This window comes from Pelodiscus sinensis, chromosome 8 (assembly GCF_052426305.1).
Source record: "Pelodiscus sinensis isolate ZL-2025 chromosome 8, ASM5242630v1, whole genome shotgun sequence".
Classification (NCBI taxonomy): domain Eukaryota; kingdom Metazoa; phylum Chordata; order Testudines; family Trionychidae; genus Pelodiscus; species Pelodiscus sinensis.
The window spans coordinates 55,991,406-56,010,105 of NC_143059.1; the positions used below are offsets into that span (position 1 = coordinate 55,991,406).

An 18,700-nucleotide genomic window follows, 5' to 3' on the forward strand; every position below is an offset into this window, starting at 1 on the left:
AACAATGTGGTGGGTGGAAGGGCAGGCGGGAACTGGTACACATGGGAAGCAGCTTTCAAGATGGCTCCCCACGCAATACAGGCTCTTGCAGAGCTGCTGGCCCACTGCACTGCTGCCTCTTTATCGGGGCAGGGAGCACAGGCAGAAGCCAGCTCCTTGTGGGCACTGGTTCCCGCCTGCCCCTGCGTGTAAACATGTAACTACTAAAATTTCTAGTGGTTACACATTTACCCTAATACTTGACAGTTAGCATTCCTAGCAAGAACCATCTTTTTGTTTTATGTACAGTGCCTTGCAAGAGGGGTACTCCTAAGTGCCCAGGTAATACAAATTAATAATAATAATAATAATAAAGTAAATCTGCCATAAGAAAAATGAAAGTGTCAGAAATGCATTGAAGCAATCTGAGACATTGACTGTCATAAGTGAAGTTGGAATAAAACAATTGTGACAGACTGCTGGTTAAGACACAGCTCTGCTACTACAGCCTGGCTAAAAAGGCCAATTACAGATGGCTGAACAATCCCAGGCCTGAAGAGCTAATGGGAGCATCTGTAGGCCTCATTAGCCAGAAGGCTATGTAAGGCAGCCAGAGGGGAAGTGAAGGGAAAGAGCAAGGAGCCAGGGTGTGGTGGAGTGTGCTCCCAAGCCAGAAGGAGAAGCTGGCTGAATTAGCTGCTAGAAAACCAGAGCTCTGTAAATAGAAGGTGATGGGAAATTGGCACTGACAATAAAAGGCACGGGTGACTGCACTGGGAATGGTCTCCACTTGGTTTGACCCAAGAAGCGGTCAAAAAGTGAGGGGACTGGGCGAGGACCTTGCCACGCAATTCACAAACACGTGGTCATATATTATATGATAGATGTTTATATTAAATACTTAAAGGACAAGTGATATATCATTGAGATGTAAAAGTTTATAAGCCAATATGATATGTCCAAGTAGAATCAAACTCTTCTGGTGTTAATAGAATTGGTAGTTAGTTGAATATTATGCTTAGAGGAATTATTTTTTTACAAAATACATTGTGTTGTACTTTTTTTTTGACATTGTAAATTAGTTATGCTTTTATTTTGACCCTGGATTTAGTTCTTAAATTGACATTTTTTGATTGCACCTTTATCATTCCCACATAATGAACCATTTATGTTTCATATTTCTACCTAATATTACCATTTGGTACCTGGTAGACTCAAGCCTCCTCTTCATGGGGGGTGAAGGAATAATTATTTTTTCTTGTTTTTATATGACATAAGAACATGAGAATGGCCATCCTGGGTCAGACCCAAGGTCCATCTAGACCAGTATCCTATCTGCTAGGGACACCATTCCTAGCCATCTAGGCTGATAGCCATTAATGGACCTAACCGCCATGAATTTATTTCGTTCTTTTTTGAATCCTGTTAAATTCCTGGTCTCCACAACATCCTCTGGCAAGGAGTTCCACAAGTTGACTGTGCACTGTGTAAAGATAAACTTCCTTTTGTTTGAATTACAGGCAGTCCCCGACTTACGCGGATCCGACTTATGTCGGATCCGCACTTACGAACGGGGCTTTCTCGCCCTGGAGCTCGCAAGCAGCGGTCCGCCACCTCGACCTCCGGGGCGAGAAAAGCTGCTCCCGGTGCCCCTGGTCTGCTGGGGACCATCTCCAGCAGACCAGGGGCACGGGGAGCAAAGCCGCAGTCGCGGCGGATTCCCGCACTTCTGAGGCTTTGCTCTGGCAACCCACCGTGGCTGTGGCTTTGCTCGCGGTGTCCCTGGTCTGCTGGAAACGGTCCCCAGCAGACCAGGGGCACCGCGAGCAAAGCCGCAACCGGGGCGGGGTCCCACACTTCTGAGGCTTTGCCAGAGCAAAGCCTCAGAAGCGCAGGAATCCGCCGCAGCTGCAGCTTTGTTGCCCGTGCCCCTGGTCTGCTGGGGACCATCTCCAGCAGACCCGGGACACCGTGAGCAAAGCCACAGCGGCGGCGGGTCCTGCGCCAGAGCAAAGCCTCAGAGGCGCGGCATCCCGCCACTGCGGCTTTGCTCCCCGTGTCTCTGGTCTGCTGGGGGGGCACTACTGGACCAACCCAGCAGCACCCCAGCTGCTCTGCCCCAGGCATCCTGATTCAGCCGCTGCTGGTCAGTTTCAGCAGCGGCTGAATCAGGACGCCTGGGGCAGAGCAAATGGGGTGTTGCTGGGTTGGGCCAGTAGTGCTGAGGAGCGTCCCCAGGTCAGCCGCTGCTGAAACTGACCAGCGCTGACTACAGGAAGCCCGAGGCACAGTTGCTCTGCCCCGGGCTTCCTGGAATCAGCCGCTGATCAGTTTCAGCAGCGGCTGAATCTGGACGCCAGTTCCGACTTACATACAGATTCAATTTAAGAACAAACCTACAGTCCCTATCTTGTACGTAACCCGGGGACTGCCTGTATATGAATCTTCAGTTATAACTTGTACTGCTTTCTGTGAGTCAGTGTCTGTTACTAAGGTCACAGTGCTCTGTGGGAGGGGGTGTGCATCCACAAGGTTTGGGGTAGTACAAAATACCAGCAGCAGAGCTAGGAGTCCCAACAATTTGTACTGTGTTCTACTAACCTATGGTTGAATCAAGCCCACTGCTTTTAAGATACCATAATAAAAATAACACGTTTGTTAGAATAAAAGATAGCATCAAGGTCATTTGCCTCAGACATGAGAGGGCCTGATGTTTTAATAATATTCTATAGCCCTTAGTTACAGCATACCTAGTTGTGTTGTGATTCTCACAGCTTGAGGTTTAGCTTTTTATTCTGTAGTGTTTTTCCTTTTAATGTAATTTATTAAATGAGAACAAAACACTATTAACTTTTAACTTTCCCATTTTTAAAATGTAGACCATGCTGTCTTTAGACATCCTTCTTTTAAAACCCTGAAGGCATACATTTATAAATTACATTTATTATTTTTAATGTTATTCTGTTTCCAAAGTGGTTTTGACATTTGATTTCTTGGCTTCTTAACCCTAGAAACTGTGGCACTTTTTCTATTAATTGGAATAACTCAAGTTTTGTAGAACAAGAGTTAGAATGCAGTGTTTCTGATAGATGAACCCTTACCTGTATATCTTAAGCACCTGATGTCAATTACGGTTTTGCAAAGAGGAACCCTGTGGCACTTTAAAGACTAACAGATTTATTTTGGCATAAGCTTTGGTGGGCAAAGACAAACTGAGTGCGTTGTGCCAAAATAAAAGTGTTAGTCTTTAAGGTGTCACAGGACTTCTTTCTGTTTTTGTGAATACAGACTAACACTGGTACCCCTCTGATAATGATGGTGTAATTAACACAGCCAGTGCCTAATATTATTCCAGAAGGACAATTTAATAGTACAAAGTGCTATGAGCCCGTTTGAGGAACAAATCAATATTTCACATTGACTTGGTATTCTGTCTGTTCCATCTAGTGGGTTTTGATATAGAACTTAATTCAGTAAGACCTCAAATTCAATGGAGTTGAGCATTCACTAAGATATTGAGAGAATTTATCTGTATGTATTATAAAAGATAACTTTGTATGAAATGAAGAAATGTGTATAATAAAGTTTTGATGTTTTGTTTAATACAGCATAGATTCCAGAACTCTTTGCCTGGAATCTGTAATACGTTCATTGTAAAATATAATTTGTTCATAATATTTTATTGTAATTGAATTGGCGTAATAGTGGGAATCCTTGAGGTATAAACAGTAAATATTGTACCTGACACTTGTACTTCATTAGCAGAGTTTCATTGACTCACTTTGTTAGAAATGACATTATAGATCTCTTCTCATTCTACTTCCCACAGTTTGCATACACCCAGGCATTCTTTTACTTCACAGAATAACTGCATGTCAGCTGAAACTTCTTGTTGTTCTGTATACTATTTAAGTTGAGACTTTCTTTGCATGTGGATAAAAGCTTACTCTTCCAACTAAACTGATTCACAGAGATTGTCTTTTTAACATTTGAAGAAGTTAGAAGCAGGTAAATTTACAAGAAACAAGTACTTCTTTCTGAAACCATGTCATGCAAAAACATAGTACAGGTTGGATCTCCCTGGTCCAGCACCCTCAGCACTTGAGAGGTCCTGAACAAGGGAGTTTACTGGACCAAGGGAGGTCTATGTTGCCCTCCTGGCTGTCAGCCCTGCTCCTGGGCTTCCCTCCTGGCTGTTGACTCTGCTTCTGGCCCTTGCTGGTACTCCTGGCTGCCAGCCCCACTGCCACTGGCCTGGACTGACTCTGCTCATGATCCTGGCAGGCCCCCCACTCCCAGCTGCCAGGAACTCTGGTCCAGAAAGTCCCAGATTTCAGAGATTCAGCCTGTACAGCATTTTTGCTAAATTTAAGGTCCTGGTGTGTGATTTGTTAAATAGACACAACCTTGTCTTTCCACATCTCTTGGGTGAATGAGACAAAGATAGGAAAAACTTCTGACTTTGTTTCAGTGTGTCTCGCTGAGGGCCTGATGAGCATCTCTTGCCCAGGTGATGTGCATTCTAAATGTGTGAAGGGGCCAAGAGCAATGCTGGACTAGTGCAACACAGTAGCAAGCACAAATTAGAGCAGTTTGTGATGTTCTAATTTGCAATAATTGCTAAACTGACACCTGACTGCTTGCAGAAAATGCCACGAGCTCTGTTGCACCTCAGGATCCAATCCTTAAAGTAGTGTGGCTTTCGCTTGAAACATAATTTTAAAAATAATGGGTTAGTGTAGAAGAAATGTGCAATTCTGTATCCTTTGGTAGGTGTGGAGTGCTTGTGGAATCATGAGCACTGAATGTTTTACGTATGTTGTTGCCTTTCTGATATTTAAGTATGTCTTTATACTCTTGCCCTGTCCTTCATTGTGGCTCTTCAAAACAATGCAAAAAAGACTAGCTTCCATAATTTATAGTGGTACTATTGTAGAATCTACACCCACTCAAGTACTATTTCAAGGTATTTCAATGATCACTGGTTTAAAGGATAGTGATTTTAAATGTAGCATATTTACATTACAACGTGGACTGCTTACCCTCTTCAGAAGATAAATAATTATTTTGTTATGAGCATGGAACAGGTTTGATCTATACTGTGTTGTTTCTATCTCCTCACACCTATCTTACAATAACCATATTCTGAAAGTAATATATTAAATGAGGTGGCATGGATAAAATCTTGTCCTGGGTTGCTGTTAGTCATGGGTCTGTACTTAAAACATGCTTACCCTAAACTATATCCTCAGAAATCCTGACCATTTAAAGCAACAAGTGTTACTAGAATTTAAGTATTATACTGTGGTATTACAAATGAGAGCTAATTTCCCAAATTGTCTTCCTGTTTGTTTTGAACCCTATATAATAGAATACAGGCAGTCCCCGACTTCCGCGGATCTGTACTCGCGGCTGTCCCGCTGCCGGCATCCTAAGAGGCTTTGCTCCCCGTCTCCCTGGTCTGCTGGTCTCCAGCAGACCAGGGAAACGGGGAGCAAAGCCGCGGAGGACCCAGGCGGCGGGACCGCGGTGCGTCTCGGTCCGCTGCCTGTGTCTTCCTGGTCTGCTGGGGTGGGGGTCGGGGGTGCAGCTAGTATGCCCCCCCCTCCAGCAGACTAGGCTTTTCTCCGGATGCCTGTGGCAGAGCAGCTGGGGTGCTGCCGGTTGGTCCCACAGCGCCGCTCTGGGCGCTACTGGTCCAACCCAGCAGCACCCCAGCTGCTCTGGTCCTGATTCAGCCGCTGCTGGTCAGTTTCAGCAGCGGCTGAATCAGGACGCCTGGGGCAGAGCAGATGGGGTGTTGCTGGCTTGGTCCAGTAGTGCCGAGGAGCGGCGCTACTGGAGCAACCCAGCAGCACCCCAGCTGCTCTGCCCCAGGCATCCTGATTTAGCCGCTGCTGAAACTGACCAGCGCTGACTACAGGAAGCCCGAGGCAGAGTTGCTGTGCCCCGGGCTTCCTGGAATCAGCTGCTGATCAGTTTCAGCAGCAGCTGACTTGGGGACGCTTGGGGTTCTTAAGTTGATTCTGTATGTAAGTCAGAACTGGCGGTCAGTTTCAGCAGCGGCTGAATCTGGACGCCAGTTCCGACTTACATACAGATTCAACTTAAGAACAAACCTACAGTCCCTATCTTGTACGTAACCCGGGGACTGCCTGTATTTATCTTCAAAATCTTTGCTTCATTGATAGGAACTTGCCACTTTTCTTTTAAAACAATTTTAAAACTGAAGCCCAGGGTAGTGTACAGTGAGCATAGCTTTTTAAAATGCAAATACATTTCTGATCAGTGTAGCATTCTTATTAGCACTATAGTATACACAGCTGTTAGTAGCATGTATATATATAGTGTAACACCAAAGTTATATAATAAACAAAAAAGGCAGAGAGCACAAGTTAATAATTAAGGTTCTCATAGTGGGAGTAATCCACATTGCATAATATATTCATGTATTCATTTAACAACCTAGCTAGCAACACTTTGGTAGATGCATCAGTCAGTGATGGACTTTCATCTAACCTTACTCTACAAGAAAGATGTACGTTTTTGCCAAGATGTGGGAATGTGAGGTTATGTCTACACTGCCCTGCTCTTCTTACACAATTGCATTAACACAAACAAGGTACGTTTTAGTTCTGCCCACAGAGTCCACATGAGGGAGATACAGAGCAGCCCTTTGGGGTACACTGCTATTTATTTCCCTGTAGTCTGAACAATGGGGCACTTATAAACAAACCCAGAGAGGAGCTCTTCAGAGTCTTACTTCTGAACATTTTTGACGTGTCCAAAATGAGAGAAGCAAAAAAATAAGTCCTCAAATTAGTTTTAATAATAATAACCCCCAAAAAACTCCCAAACAGACAGCATTATATGAATAATACTATCTGTGCCATGCTACATGATTACACTAGTGAAGCAAGTGGGTATCACTGAAATTGGTAATCAAGACTAGCAACTGATCAGAAGAAATCTGTTTTTTAAATATTTGAACGAGACTACAGATGAGGTTCTTATAACAATGGGTTTGGCCCAATAATCATAAAGTAGGCATGGAGGAGTAAATCTAATAATTAAGTCTAGATCTGTTACATTTAATTATTCTTGTGTAACATATATTCAGATTATTCATAGCTGTTTGTTTTATTTAACAATGCGAGGTGTTAGGATTGCACTTTCTTTAAAGAGAAGAGAGTCAAAACAGATTTTTCCTGCTTTATTTCTTGCTCACCATTGCTAATAAACTAAGAACATTGCTTGCAGTTCTAAGTGCTTAGTTCAATAAGAATTAGCTGCTGTTTTCTGTTACAGTATACTAGACTACAACGCTTAAATTTGGTACTTTAAGGATAGCAATCTTACATACAAATTTAAAAAAATAAATTAACAAATCACCAAGAGGATATTAATGACAGAAGAAAAAATATAAAACATTTTATAAATTCCATTTAAATGTTTAATACATATATTAAATGACATATATCTTTGGTGGCATGACCCTTCTAAAGGTAGAAGTAGGAAAAGACTTCTTCCTGCTTATCAGGAAAAAGCACTGTTTGAATTACATATATAACAATCTGGGGGGAAAAAGAATTTTGAATTCTCATAACTTGATCAGAATCACTTCTCTGATGTAATTGGTTCACAAAGTTTAGACAAATCATCATGCCTATGTCTACACTGTAGGCTACTTGTGCAAGAATGTCCTTTCTTATGAAAAAACTTGTGGAGCATCCACACTACAAGCCCGTTCTTGTGCAAGAATGTTTACAATAGGTCGTCAGAAGAGGTCTTTTTGCACAAGAGTTATTTCTCTTCCCACGAGGAATAAGCCTTTTTGCGCAAGAGCTCTTGTGCAAAAAGGTTAATGTGGACGGGAACTGGGGTTTCTTGCACAAAAAAAAACCCTATGGCTAAAATGGCCATCAGAGCTTTCTTGCACAAAAGTGTGTACACTCTGCCATGGATGCTCTTACGCAAAAGCACATGGCAATGTGGACGCACTTTTGCACAAGAACTCTTGCGCAAAAAGTTCTTGCGCAAGAAGCCTGCAGAGTAGACAGCCCAAGACTATAGAGAGTTGCATGCATTTACACCATTCTGCAAGCTGTAAAGCTAACTCTGTGAAATGTATGTTGCTTTTTCAAAACAAGAATTGATTGTCCATCTTGCTTTACATCAATGTTTCAAGGTTTTAGGAAAAGTTGAGGAGTTCTGTGATAACTTAAAGCCTAGCAGATTTATTTGAGCAAAAGTTTTTGTGGGTAAAAAACACTTTGCATGGAGTCTGAAGTAGTTTTTACCCATGAAAGCTTATGCCCAAATAAGTCTGTTAGTCTTTAAACTGCCACAGGACTCCTCGTTTTTGCAGATACAGACAGATTAACACAGCTACTCGTCAAGGTTTTAGGTATTTCCATTGCATTATTCTTTAATAGTGATAAAGTATGTAATATGGAAGTGGATGTTCTTCAAATTGTTTCTCCATCCTTTGAATGTGGAATAAGATCTCAATGTCTGTATTGTTCTCTGTTATCCTTTTTCAGTATTGCTTATACAGAAAACTTGTTTATTCACTAATTATCCCCTTTTTGCTTCCCTTAGGCAGAGAATCCTCCCAATGGTCCTGATTGTGGTTATGGTTCTTTTCACCAGCAATACTGGCTAGATGGGAAGATAATTGCAGTGGGTGTAATTGACATTCTTCCATACTGTGTGTCTTCCGTGTATCTGTACTATGATCCTGACTATACTTTCCTATCATTGGGAGTCTACTCTGCATTAAGGTAAGAAGAGAACATTTTTGTCTTCAGTTAGTAGTCATTGAGATGAGCTCTTAAATTTGAGCTTGGGACCTGTCTGGTCCCGAACAAGGGGATTTGCCGGACCAGGGGAGCTCCCTCCTCTCCTGACCCAGGTTGCCACTGGGTTAAGGTGTCAGCCTGTCCCTGCTGAGGCACCAGGCCCCTTCCCCGGGGATCTCTAGATGCCACCGGCTGCGCTGCTGCTGGGGTCAGAGCACCATAGCCAGAGCTCTGCAGCCGAAACAGAGCTCCATAGCTGCCTTGCTTTGTGGCTGTGGCCAAGCTCTGCAGCTGGGGCAGAACTCCACGGCCACCTGGCTCTGTGGCTGGGGGCAAGAGCTCCGCAGTCTCAACTGAGCTCTGCAGCTGCCTGGCTTTGTAGCTTGGGCTGGAGCTCCCTGGCCACCCATTTCTCCCGACACAAACATACACTGTGGCTCCCAGCTGAGTCGCCGGTGCCACCTACAGTGCTCCTGCCCTGCTGCCAGATCTCCCTGTTCTTGGGCTCTGTAGTCCAGGAATAACTGTGGTACCGGACCATGGATGTGTTGCTGGAGCAGGGAGCCCCGGTTATGGGAGTACAACCTGTAAATATTTCATTGAGGCATTCCATTAAGATGAGGAGACAAGACAAGATGTTTATTTAAATGAGCAGTGAAACTTTTATTGATTACCTCCATTTATATAATGTAGTTAATTGTGGTACTAACACCAAGGCCCCTATCTTGTAGTTCTAAACATGAGCATTTCAACATGAGTCATTTAGTTGAGTTCCCTTATGAATTTCAGCATTAGTCTTATACTTAACTTTAAGAAAATGTGTACATCTAGTAGGAACAGGGTGAAAATCTCTTAGCAGAAGATTTAAAATGTTAGTTAAAATGTTTAATTGGACACTATCAACATGAATGGTGTCTGCTCAACTTTGAGTGCCCACTCCTAACCAGATGTAGCATTATAGCTCCTTGCTGAGTTAGCAGTCCCCTGTCAACCATCACTCCAGTGCTGTGGCAGCTTCTCAGCCAGAGGGTCGAGTCATTGGAGCAATCACTAGGCAATGGCACAATCTTTGGTCCACCCCTTTTGGGATCATAGTTATCCAAACTAAAAATCCACAAAACATCTTAATACAAAGCTGAACATTCAGCATTTTCCCTGTTAGATCAGAGTTTCTTCCAGACCTACCTGCCTGGAAAGCTTTTTCCCAGCTGACTCAGAAGTGTCCTGCAAAAGCCTTCTTGCTCTTTGAATGCTTTACAGCTGCTGTTGCATTTTCCTGGGCTTTGTTCTTTTCACTGCTATGTCCTGCTTTGCCTTTGTAGGAACCTCCCTCCCACTTTTTATCACTTTTTAAGCCTGGCTCCTTTTATATAGGAATCCCCTGATTCCTCTAAGGTGGGGCTTATCCTGGTGTTAGAGTTGGCTTAGTCCCAGGCTCTCCCGCCCTTGGAATAAGCCTCTGTCTTACAAATTCCCACTCCAACTATCATTGGAGGCCAGACAGGCCATCTCCTTTCTGTCTCTACACTGTAACTCTAAGGCTACGTCTACGCTGGCGGCTTCTTGCGCAAAAACTTGCTGGGAGTCTACACTGCATGTCCATTCTTGAGCAAGTAAATTTACAGTACAGCGTCGGAAAACAGGGCTTCTTCCGGAAGAGTTATTCCTCTCCCCATGAGGAATAAGCTGTCTTGCGCAAGAGGGCAGTGTAGACAGGCAATGTGAATGTCTTGCACAAGAAATCCCTCTGGCTAAAATGACCATCAGAGCTTTCTCGTGCAAGAGAGTGTCCACATTGCTTTAGACATTCTTGTGCAAAAGCACATATCTTGCGCAAAAGCACATGCCAATGTAGACATGCTCTGTGGAAGACTTTGCTCAAGAACTCTTTCGCAAAACAGTTCTTGCGCAAGAAGCTGGCAGTGTAGACGTGGCTAAGGATACATCTACACTGCAACACTATTTCGAAATAACTAACATTATTCCAAAATAACTTAGTCTGTGTCTACACAGCAGGCAGTTATTTTGAAATAGTATCAAAATACTGTTAAGTTGGAGTACTTTTTACTCTGGCTCCTGTAACCCTCATTATACAAGGAGTGAGGGAAGTCAGAGGAAGAGTGCTCTGTTTCAAAATAAGTGCTGTGTAGACGCTCCCTATTTTGAAATGACCTATTTCGAAATAAGGTATGCAATTCATGTAGCTCAATTTCTGTAGCTTATTTTGAGGTAAGCCCTTCAATGTAGACACGCTGTAAGTGATCAAATTCAAAATATGGTTTTAACTATTATCTATTTGTTGCCTCTATCTATTCAAACTAAAATCTATTTTTTCGGATATCTGCTTGCAAATGTGCAGCTCAACCAGGAAAATCCTTCAGCAACTGTAAAGAGAATCCTTCAGTGTTACAGCTTGGTGCACCAAGTTTGGTGCGCTATCTCAAATGAGTTAGGGAGAAATGCCCCTTTGCCTGAAGCCCCACCCCATCAGTGGCACAAACTGTAACATACATATGACATTTGGCATCACTATCCAAAATGCCCCAGTTACTCTAGCACACCTTCCTCTCGGATACTCTGGTTTATAGTTTAACACTTCATTGGTATGTGACTTTTCAGAGGATTTTCTAAACCAATCACACTTCACTCATAATGAAAGCACAAGAGATGCACAGATCTAGGTACAGATGGAGCTGTACACAGTTCCCTTCTACTGATTCTTCGTAACGCTTGACCATTTGGGGGGCTTTGGTAAGCACCTTAGGGGGTTCTAGATTCTCTCTCCTGTGCTGCTCAGTGAACGTGATTTTTAACAGCAGTTTCTAATGCCTTTTTCTCTGTTTTCCCCCCTCCCGCCGCTGGGAATTTTCCTTTGTTCAAGCTCACCTCCCCAAGCCCTGCAGACAGCATGGTGAGAACTGATTCCCCCTAGATTGCAGCCATCTCATTCTGTTAGGGTGCCTCCATCTCAATAGAAGACCAATCAGGTTGACAACATATAATTGTTTCTGTTGCACCTCCTTTGACATAGTCTGGGCGGTCCATGACACAGACCCAGTTAACAAATGGCTGCTACAGAATACACTGATGCATTCAGTGATCCACCAGTTTTGTAAACTTCAACCGGAAATTGTAAGTTTTACATAAAGAATTTTCCCAAACTGTCACAACATAATTTAAGCAGAAACCATTACTAGAATCACTGACTATTTCATCATCCCGAGGTATATTGCATAATGTTAAACACCTAAATAAAAGGTGCCTGATTTTTTCAAAGGAGCTGAACACATGAAAGCAGTATTTTAAGAATGTTTTTTATATCTTGTGGTATGTATTGCATTGCATGGATAACAATAGATTGACATAGACCTTGCATGTGAATATTTGGAATTATGTACATTTCCTATATAATAAATTCTAAACCTTATGTAGGCACAACATGCTTTCATGGTGCAATAAGTTAAGAGGCCAGCTTGTAAATCGTTCTGCATTTAAGGCAGTAAAGCTGAAATCCCAGTAATATTAGAAGGGGCCAATCTAATGTTACTCTTCTTACACACACACACATCCCATTAGAAAGAATTTAGGAAACAGCAAAGGAACACGATTTTATAAAATCTTTTATCAATTTTACTCTGAGGAGACGAACTACATTAGTTTTGTCACTTTCACTGTATGCTATTGAGAACTTATGTTGCTGATTATGTAGAAAGGAAGAGATTTTAGGTTGATTAAGAGGTGTGGAAACACGAGTAAAGAGCAAGGGGAGGAGTAAAAAGCTTCTAGTAAGTTATCAGCATGAATGATTTTCACAATATGATATAAACTGACAAAAAATACACTGAGGGGGGTTTTGGCCACGAAAGCTCTTGATACTATATATATTTTTGTTAGTCCTGTGGCACCTCAGAGACTACTTATTTTTGAGAATTATACTGTTGTTATTCCCAGAATGAAATTCAGCCTCTTTTGAATACTACTTGATGTCATGAAAATTAACACTTCATAGTACTTCAAATTTTTTGACAGGAAAAAAAATGTATTTCAGGTCTAGTTGAGCTATTTTATGTAGCATCGAACCCCTGACTTATGTTCTTGGCCCACATTTACAATGGTGCACAGTGTCTATTATAAATGTGGGTTCGAGTTATGATGCTCCCAACTTGCGACGCTTCCCCAGGAACTGATCGCTTTGCAAGTCAGGGGCTGCCTGTATAGTGTTCCCTCTAAGCTGTGTGGCAGCACTGCTTCACAGGTGATTAATCAGCCACACTCAGTCAGAGGCTCAGGTCTCCCTGAATGGAGGTAATTGACTGGGCAGGGCCAATTAATCACCTGTGAAGCTGTGTTGCTGAGCAGCTTAGAGGAAATACTAGTTGTGTATGAGATGCAAATTAAAGACAGAGTGGCAGCCTTAACTAAGAATGTTCTTGCTTTCATGTTATTGAATCAATGTTCTACGCAGTTCCCCGTGAAAATAAGAAAATTCTAATTTAAAATATTTTAAAATATAAAGAGCATTTAAAATGAAAACCACTAATTTTTGTTTGGTTGGGACCAAATTAATCTGAATGGAAATATGAACATTGTCACATTGTAATTCATTTAAAAAGATTTTATTTTGCCTATAGTCGTAGAATCATAGAACGCTAGACCCTCGAGAAGGGACTTCGAGAGGTCATCAAGCCCAGTCCCTTGCCCTCACGGCAGGACCTAGTACCATCTAGACCATCCCTGATAGCTGTCTATCTACCCTGCTCTTAAATATCTCCAGAGATGGAGATTCCACAACCTCCCTAGGCAATTTATTCCAGTGTTTAACCACCCTGACAGTTAGGAAGTTTTTCTTAATGTCCAACCTAAACCTCCCTTGCTGCAGTTTAAGCCCATTGCTTCTTGATCTATTCTCAGAGGCCAAGGAGAAGAATTTTTCTCCCCCCCTCCTTGTGACACCCTTTTAGATGACCTGAAAAACCCCATCATGTCCCCTCTCAGCCTTCTCCTTTCCAAACTACACAAGCCCAGTTCTTTCAGTCTTCCTTCATAGGTCATGTTCTCTAGACCTTTAAGCATTCTTTATTGCTCTTCTCTGGACCTTCTCCAATTTCTCCATATCTTTCTTGAAATGTGGTGCCCACAGCTGGCGGCAGTACTCCAATTGAGGCCTAATCAGCACAGAATAGAGTGGAAGAATAACTAGTATTCTCTTTTTAATATAATTTTATTTGGCTGCATTTTAAACACATGGGCTACGTCTAGACTGGCCCCTTCTTTGGAAGAGGCATGCTAATTTCTAACTTTGGAATAGGGAAATCCGCGGGGGATTTAAATATCCCCCGCGGGATTTAAATAAACATGGCCGCCCCTTTTTTTCCGGCTTGGGGAAAAGCCGGAAAAGAGCGTTCAGACTGGCGCGATCATCCAGAATAAAGCCCTTTTCCGGAGGATCTCTTATTCCTACTTCAGGAATCAGAATTCCTACTTCCCAGTATCACCTACTGTTGGCCTTGTGTTTCATTGTAGCCACCCCCTAACTTAATATCTTACTTCAAGATGGGTAGTCTTAGCTCTCTTCTCTCTAGTTAGTATCTTAACCCTCCAACCAGGTTACAAAACAAGAAACTAAAGAATCCCAGCAAACAAAAAGGTTCTTCTGCTCTTCCCTTTTTCCAGCGCCTCTGGACTGCTCTTGTATCCTTCTCTGTTCTGGGCTATAGAGCTTGCCCCAGAGCCATTTCCCCTGGAGTTAGGCTTTCCATTCAAGGTTTTGCCTCCAGAGCTTACATGAGAATCTACTCTCTACCTGTGGTTCGAAGTGCCTACTCAAACATTTTATAAAGTCCAAGTGTCTTAAGCTAATTAGCTGCTATCTAACCACTTAAATAATTAACTACTTGTGGGTGGGGATGGGTTAGCTTGTTCTCCTCCACGGAGTCTATCATCGCTATATGGCGCTCAGACTCATCTGAAAGGACCAGTCCTCTGCAACAGTTTCCAACAGATTCCTATTTGAATTGAATATATGTGTAGGTTTAGAGTACATTTAACAAACCCTTGAAACATGTAGTTTCCTATATATGTGAGCATCATGTAATTTTTTTAAACATTAAATATATTAGGATCTCCATATCTTGCAGTATCTTCATTAGTACCCGAAGCAATAAAAACAATAAGCAATTAAAAACAAATGTTGCTTATCCTCTTTGCTCTTCAAACACATCCAGGTTTCAGACAGATTCAAATGTAAGCTGCCAAGTTATAAATGCCTTAAAAATAAGCATTATAGCGGAAACACTGACAAAACACTTACTATAGCAGCAGTGTCGAGTGTCAGTATAATAAAGAAAAATATTTACTGTGCAATACTGTGGCACTTTTCTCTCTCAAATTAGATGAGGCAGTCATGCAAACAAGCAATATGTATGTGAAAAATAGTGTTTGCTGCATGAAGATGGAGAGTTTTGCATATAAATCCCTAGAATGCACACAGTAGAATAAACAAAACTTCTTGAAACTTGTTGATTTAAAAATGCTCTCATGTTTGCCCATACTGTGTATAGACTTTCTCTATACAATGAGAGAGCCAGATTTCTATACAACTCCAATAAGTATGAATATTAATAAGAAACCTGTTATATGGGTGCCTTTAATCTTTTGCCATTTGAATTGGCAGGACAGAAATGAGGCTCTTCTACTTGAATTGGTGTTTTGAATTTGTGGTTTTGAAATAATACTGCTTTTGAGTTTACAGTTTTTGTTTTATCTTGACTAGAGTTTTATCTTAATCCAAGATTTAGGTGACTAATGCATTTATTTTATAAAAATGATACATGTATCTATGAAGGCTAGAATTCAAAATTATTCCATTTTCTTCACTTTCACAGAGAAATTGCTTTCACTAGGCAACTCCATGAAAAAGCTGATGAACTGTGCTATTACTATATGGGTTTCTACATTCATTCATGTCCTAAAATGAGATACAAGGTAAAAGTGTATTTTATTACTCTGTTAGCATATTTGATGCTGTTTGAAATGTCTGACAGTGTTATTTTATAATTGTCATACTGGATTTTAACATGGATTGTTAGGGGTTATAGTTGAATGTTGGCTACTGCTAACTTGGCTTAAGAGTTAATTTTTTTGTGCATTTATTTGTATACAGTATTTATTAAAGTTGGCTTAAAATCTTTCACTAGAAGTTTCAAAGATGTCAGCAGTATGTCATATCATTGGCTTCCAGGGTATCTCAGATTTGCCATATTTCATACTCTTGACTTTTTTAAAAATCATATTTGACTGTGGAAATGTTCTGCAACAACATGTCGTCTTGGGTGTACTTGTGACTCTCCCATTTAATGCTTTTTTAATAGGAACACAGGAAGTAGTGAACTGGAACAAATCACTGGGCACTCAGTTGAGTATTGTGTCTCAGACAGTTGGCAGTAGTCAGACCTGTCGACGGGGGTGGGTAAGAGGGTGGAAGTACCGTAGGGCCTGGGTGATTAAAAGGGGCTTGGGGCTTCTGACTGCTGCTACTGTGGCAACGAGAGTGTTCAGAGCCCCAACCCCTTGAAATTGCCGTCAGAGTTCTGCATGACATACTATAGAGCTCCAAGCAATGCACTCCAGATAACGAGGGGTTAGATGGGGTTGCAGTCTGGGTGGTGCAGATGGCTGGCTCCCCTGGCCCCGCCCTTTCTGCCTGAGGTCCTGCTCCCTTCCAAGAGTGCAGAGTGCCCCCCCAGCCTTGCCTGGCGGCCCAGCGAGTCTGTCAGGTTGCATAACCACAGCAGAATCCTCAGAAGAAGGTATAAGAATCCCATAGTGGAGAGTTTGGAATAACTGTCACATAAGAAATTTCTTCTTATCCCATGTGAATTTAGATTTGCTTGTGTCCTGAATCATGAAGGTTTACGTCCCTTCTGGTTTTTAAAAAAGCTAATGTGAATCTGGGTACGCTCATGATCCCTATGAATGTAAACTCTTTTTTGAATCCTACAAAACTCTTGATCTCAATTTTTTTTCCCAAAAAATCAACAGAACAATGAAACATAGCAAAATAAATGTCATATTAATACAGTTCTTTTGTTAGCTGAAACATCTTTTTTCTAGAAACAGAAAGAAATACGGCTGAAGGTAAAAGGTTCGTGGTCACTTTTTAATGGGTATCTGTTAAAAACAATGAATGAAAAGTTCGTTTGCAGAGTTGCATTTATTTTGAGCACTAATTGGTAGAAAGGATGCTAATAGATCTGATGAGGTTACAGTTGCTGAAACCAGGGCTGTTTAATATCTAATGTTTCTAAGCTGTCTAATGGAAAGTGAGGCAAGAGCCATCTCAATTTTGTTGTAACCTATGTTCAGCATATGCTCATGATTACTCATTCCTCCCTAGCTGACAAAACAAGCCTGATTTTCTATAAATAAAATCATCCCCTGTTCCTTTGCCAGAGACAGTTTATCATCTGTATACACCAGCCAAACCAAGGGAACAGTTAAATTGGATGTAGACAAGTCAGTGAATAGCAAAATACCACCTACAACTTCTTGTCTCCTTATAAAGTATCACATCAGTAGCTGAAGCTATGTGTTTTAATTACTTGCCATGATTTTTGGCGTACATTAGAAGTTTGGGATGACTCATGACCATTAAGGCATCAGAGTTTAACATCATTATTCTATCATGCAATGTAAATTTGTTGAAAAATGTATTCAACTTAATAAAGTGTTCAAATAATAGGAGAGACTTATTTATAACTGATAAGACAAACACTGTCTCAGCTCTTTATGATATCATTATTAAACATCACTTCTCTTAGCCATCAGCAGTAACTTCAGTGAACAAGATGAACTTTGCATCCCAGGTTGGAAGAAAGCTCATGCACAAGCCAATGTACTAAAATAGCCAAAAGCTATCAAGCTGTACAGACTAAATGCTGCAAACGTATGCTGTACCCCCACAACCTTTTTGCAGTTATATGATTAACCACAATGGAGCCTGACCTCTAGAGAGGCGAATTGTGCTGCTTTATGTTGTGAATTTAAATGGAGTCCAGTGAAAATTTCACCTTTTATAGGTGCTTCCTGTTTGCATACTTATTAAATTCTTACCATGGAAGTAGGGCTGATGATACTCTATCCCCTCTTTAGTTACTTGGAACCCCCAAATTCTGACCTCAGTTACACCTGAGCGATTTTGTTGACATCAGTGAGGACATAGTCTCTTATTAAACCTATTCAGTGTTCTTAAACAACTGTAAATGTCCCAATTTGAAAGTCTACATTTACAGTACCAGAAAGACTCCAGAAACGGGGACAGCCATATATACGCAGAACATGTGCAATAGCAGGAGAGGATGAAGAGTGAAGGTTTATGGAAAAGCTTTCAGGTTTTTCTGTTTAACAGTCACCACTTATTACTCTTCTGAATAACACTATGGAAACCAATCTTAAAGCATTTAAATGTCTCCTATGAAGTGAGGAGTAGTTTTATATATGAATACTGGTAGTTTTATGGATTAAATAATTACACAAAAGTTAAGTTTGACACATTGGTGTTAAATTGAATACCCTGCTTAGTCCCAGTTTTAACAATTCCCTTCTTCCAATGATGCGCCACTGAAAAATATGAAGAGAAGCTATACATTGATATCATGGTGAGCACAGTCAAATGATGGAGGAGAGAAGATGGGGTGTTGGAGATGGTGGTGTACTGAGAGAACAAATCATTTTATAATCTGCTCTGCAGTGTTAAATACTGAGAGCATTTAGAAACTGAAAATAGTGCACCATATGCCTGTTCACTGTTAAATAGTGACTTTAGAAGGAAATATACATGTTACAAATTGGAATGTAATGATTAACCAATTAACTGGTTAGCCAACAGCTTGACCTGGCCAGAGCAGCCCCCACCCATGGGA

At 41.4% G+C, this 18,700-nt stretch overlaps 1 protein-coding gene across 7 annotated transcripts in view; it reads left to right on the plus strand.

The window, feature by feature from the left end:
• ATE1 (arginyltransferase 1) overlaps positions 1-18,700 on the plus strand; it is a 173,017-nt gene that overhangs the window by 53,755 nt on the left and 100,562 nt on the right. For all 7 annotated transcript variants that reach the window (XM_006111405.5, XM_006111410.5, XM_006111409.5 and 4 more), the window contains 2 exons: positions 8,581-8,762; positions 15,665-15,764. In XM_006111405.5, coding sequence (XP_006111467.3) covers positions 8,581-8,762; positions 15,665-15,764 — 282 coding nt within the window. The remainder of the gene's footprint in view (positions 1-8,580; positions 8,763-15,664; positions 15,765-18,700) is intronic.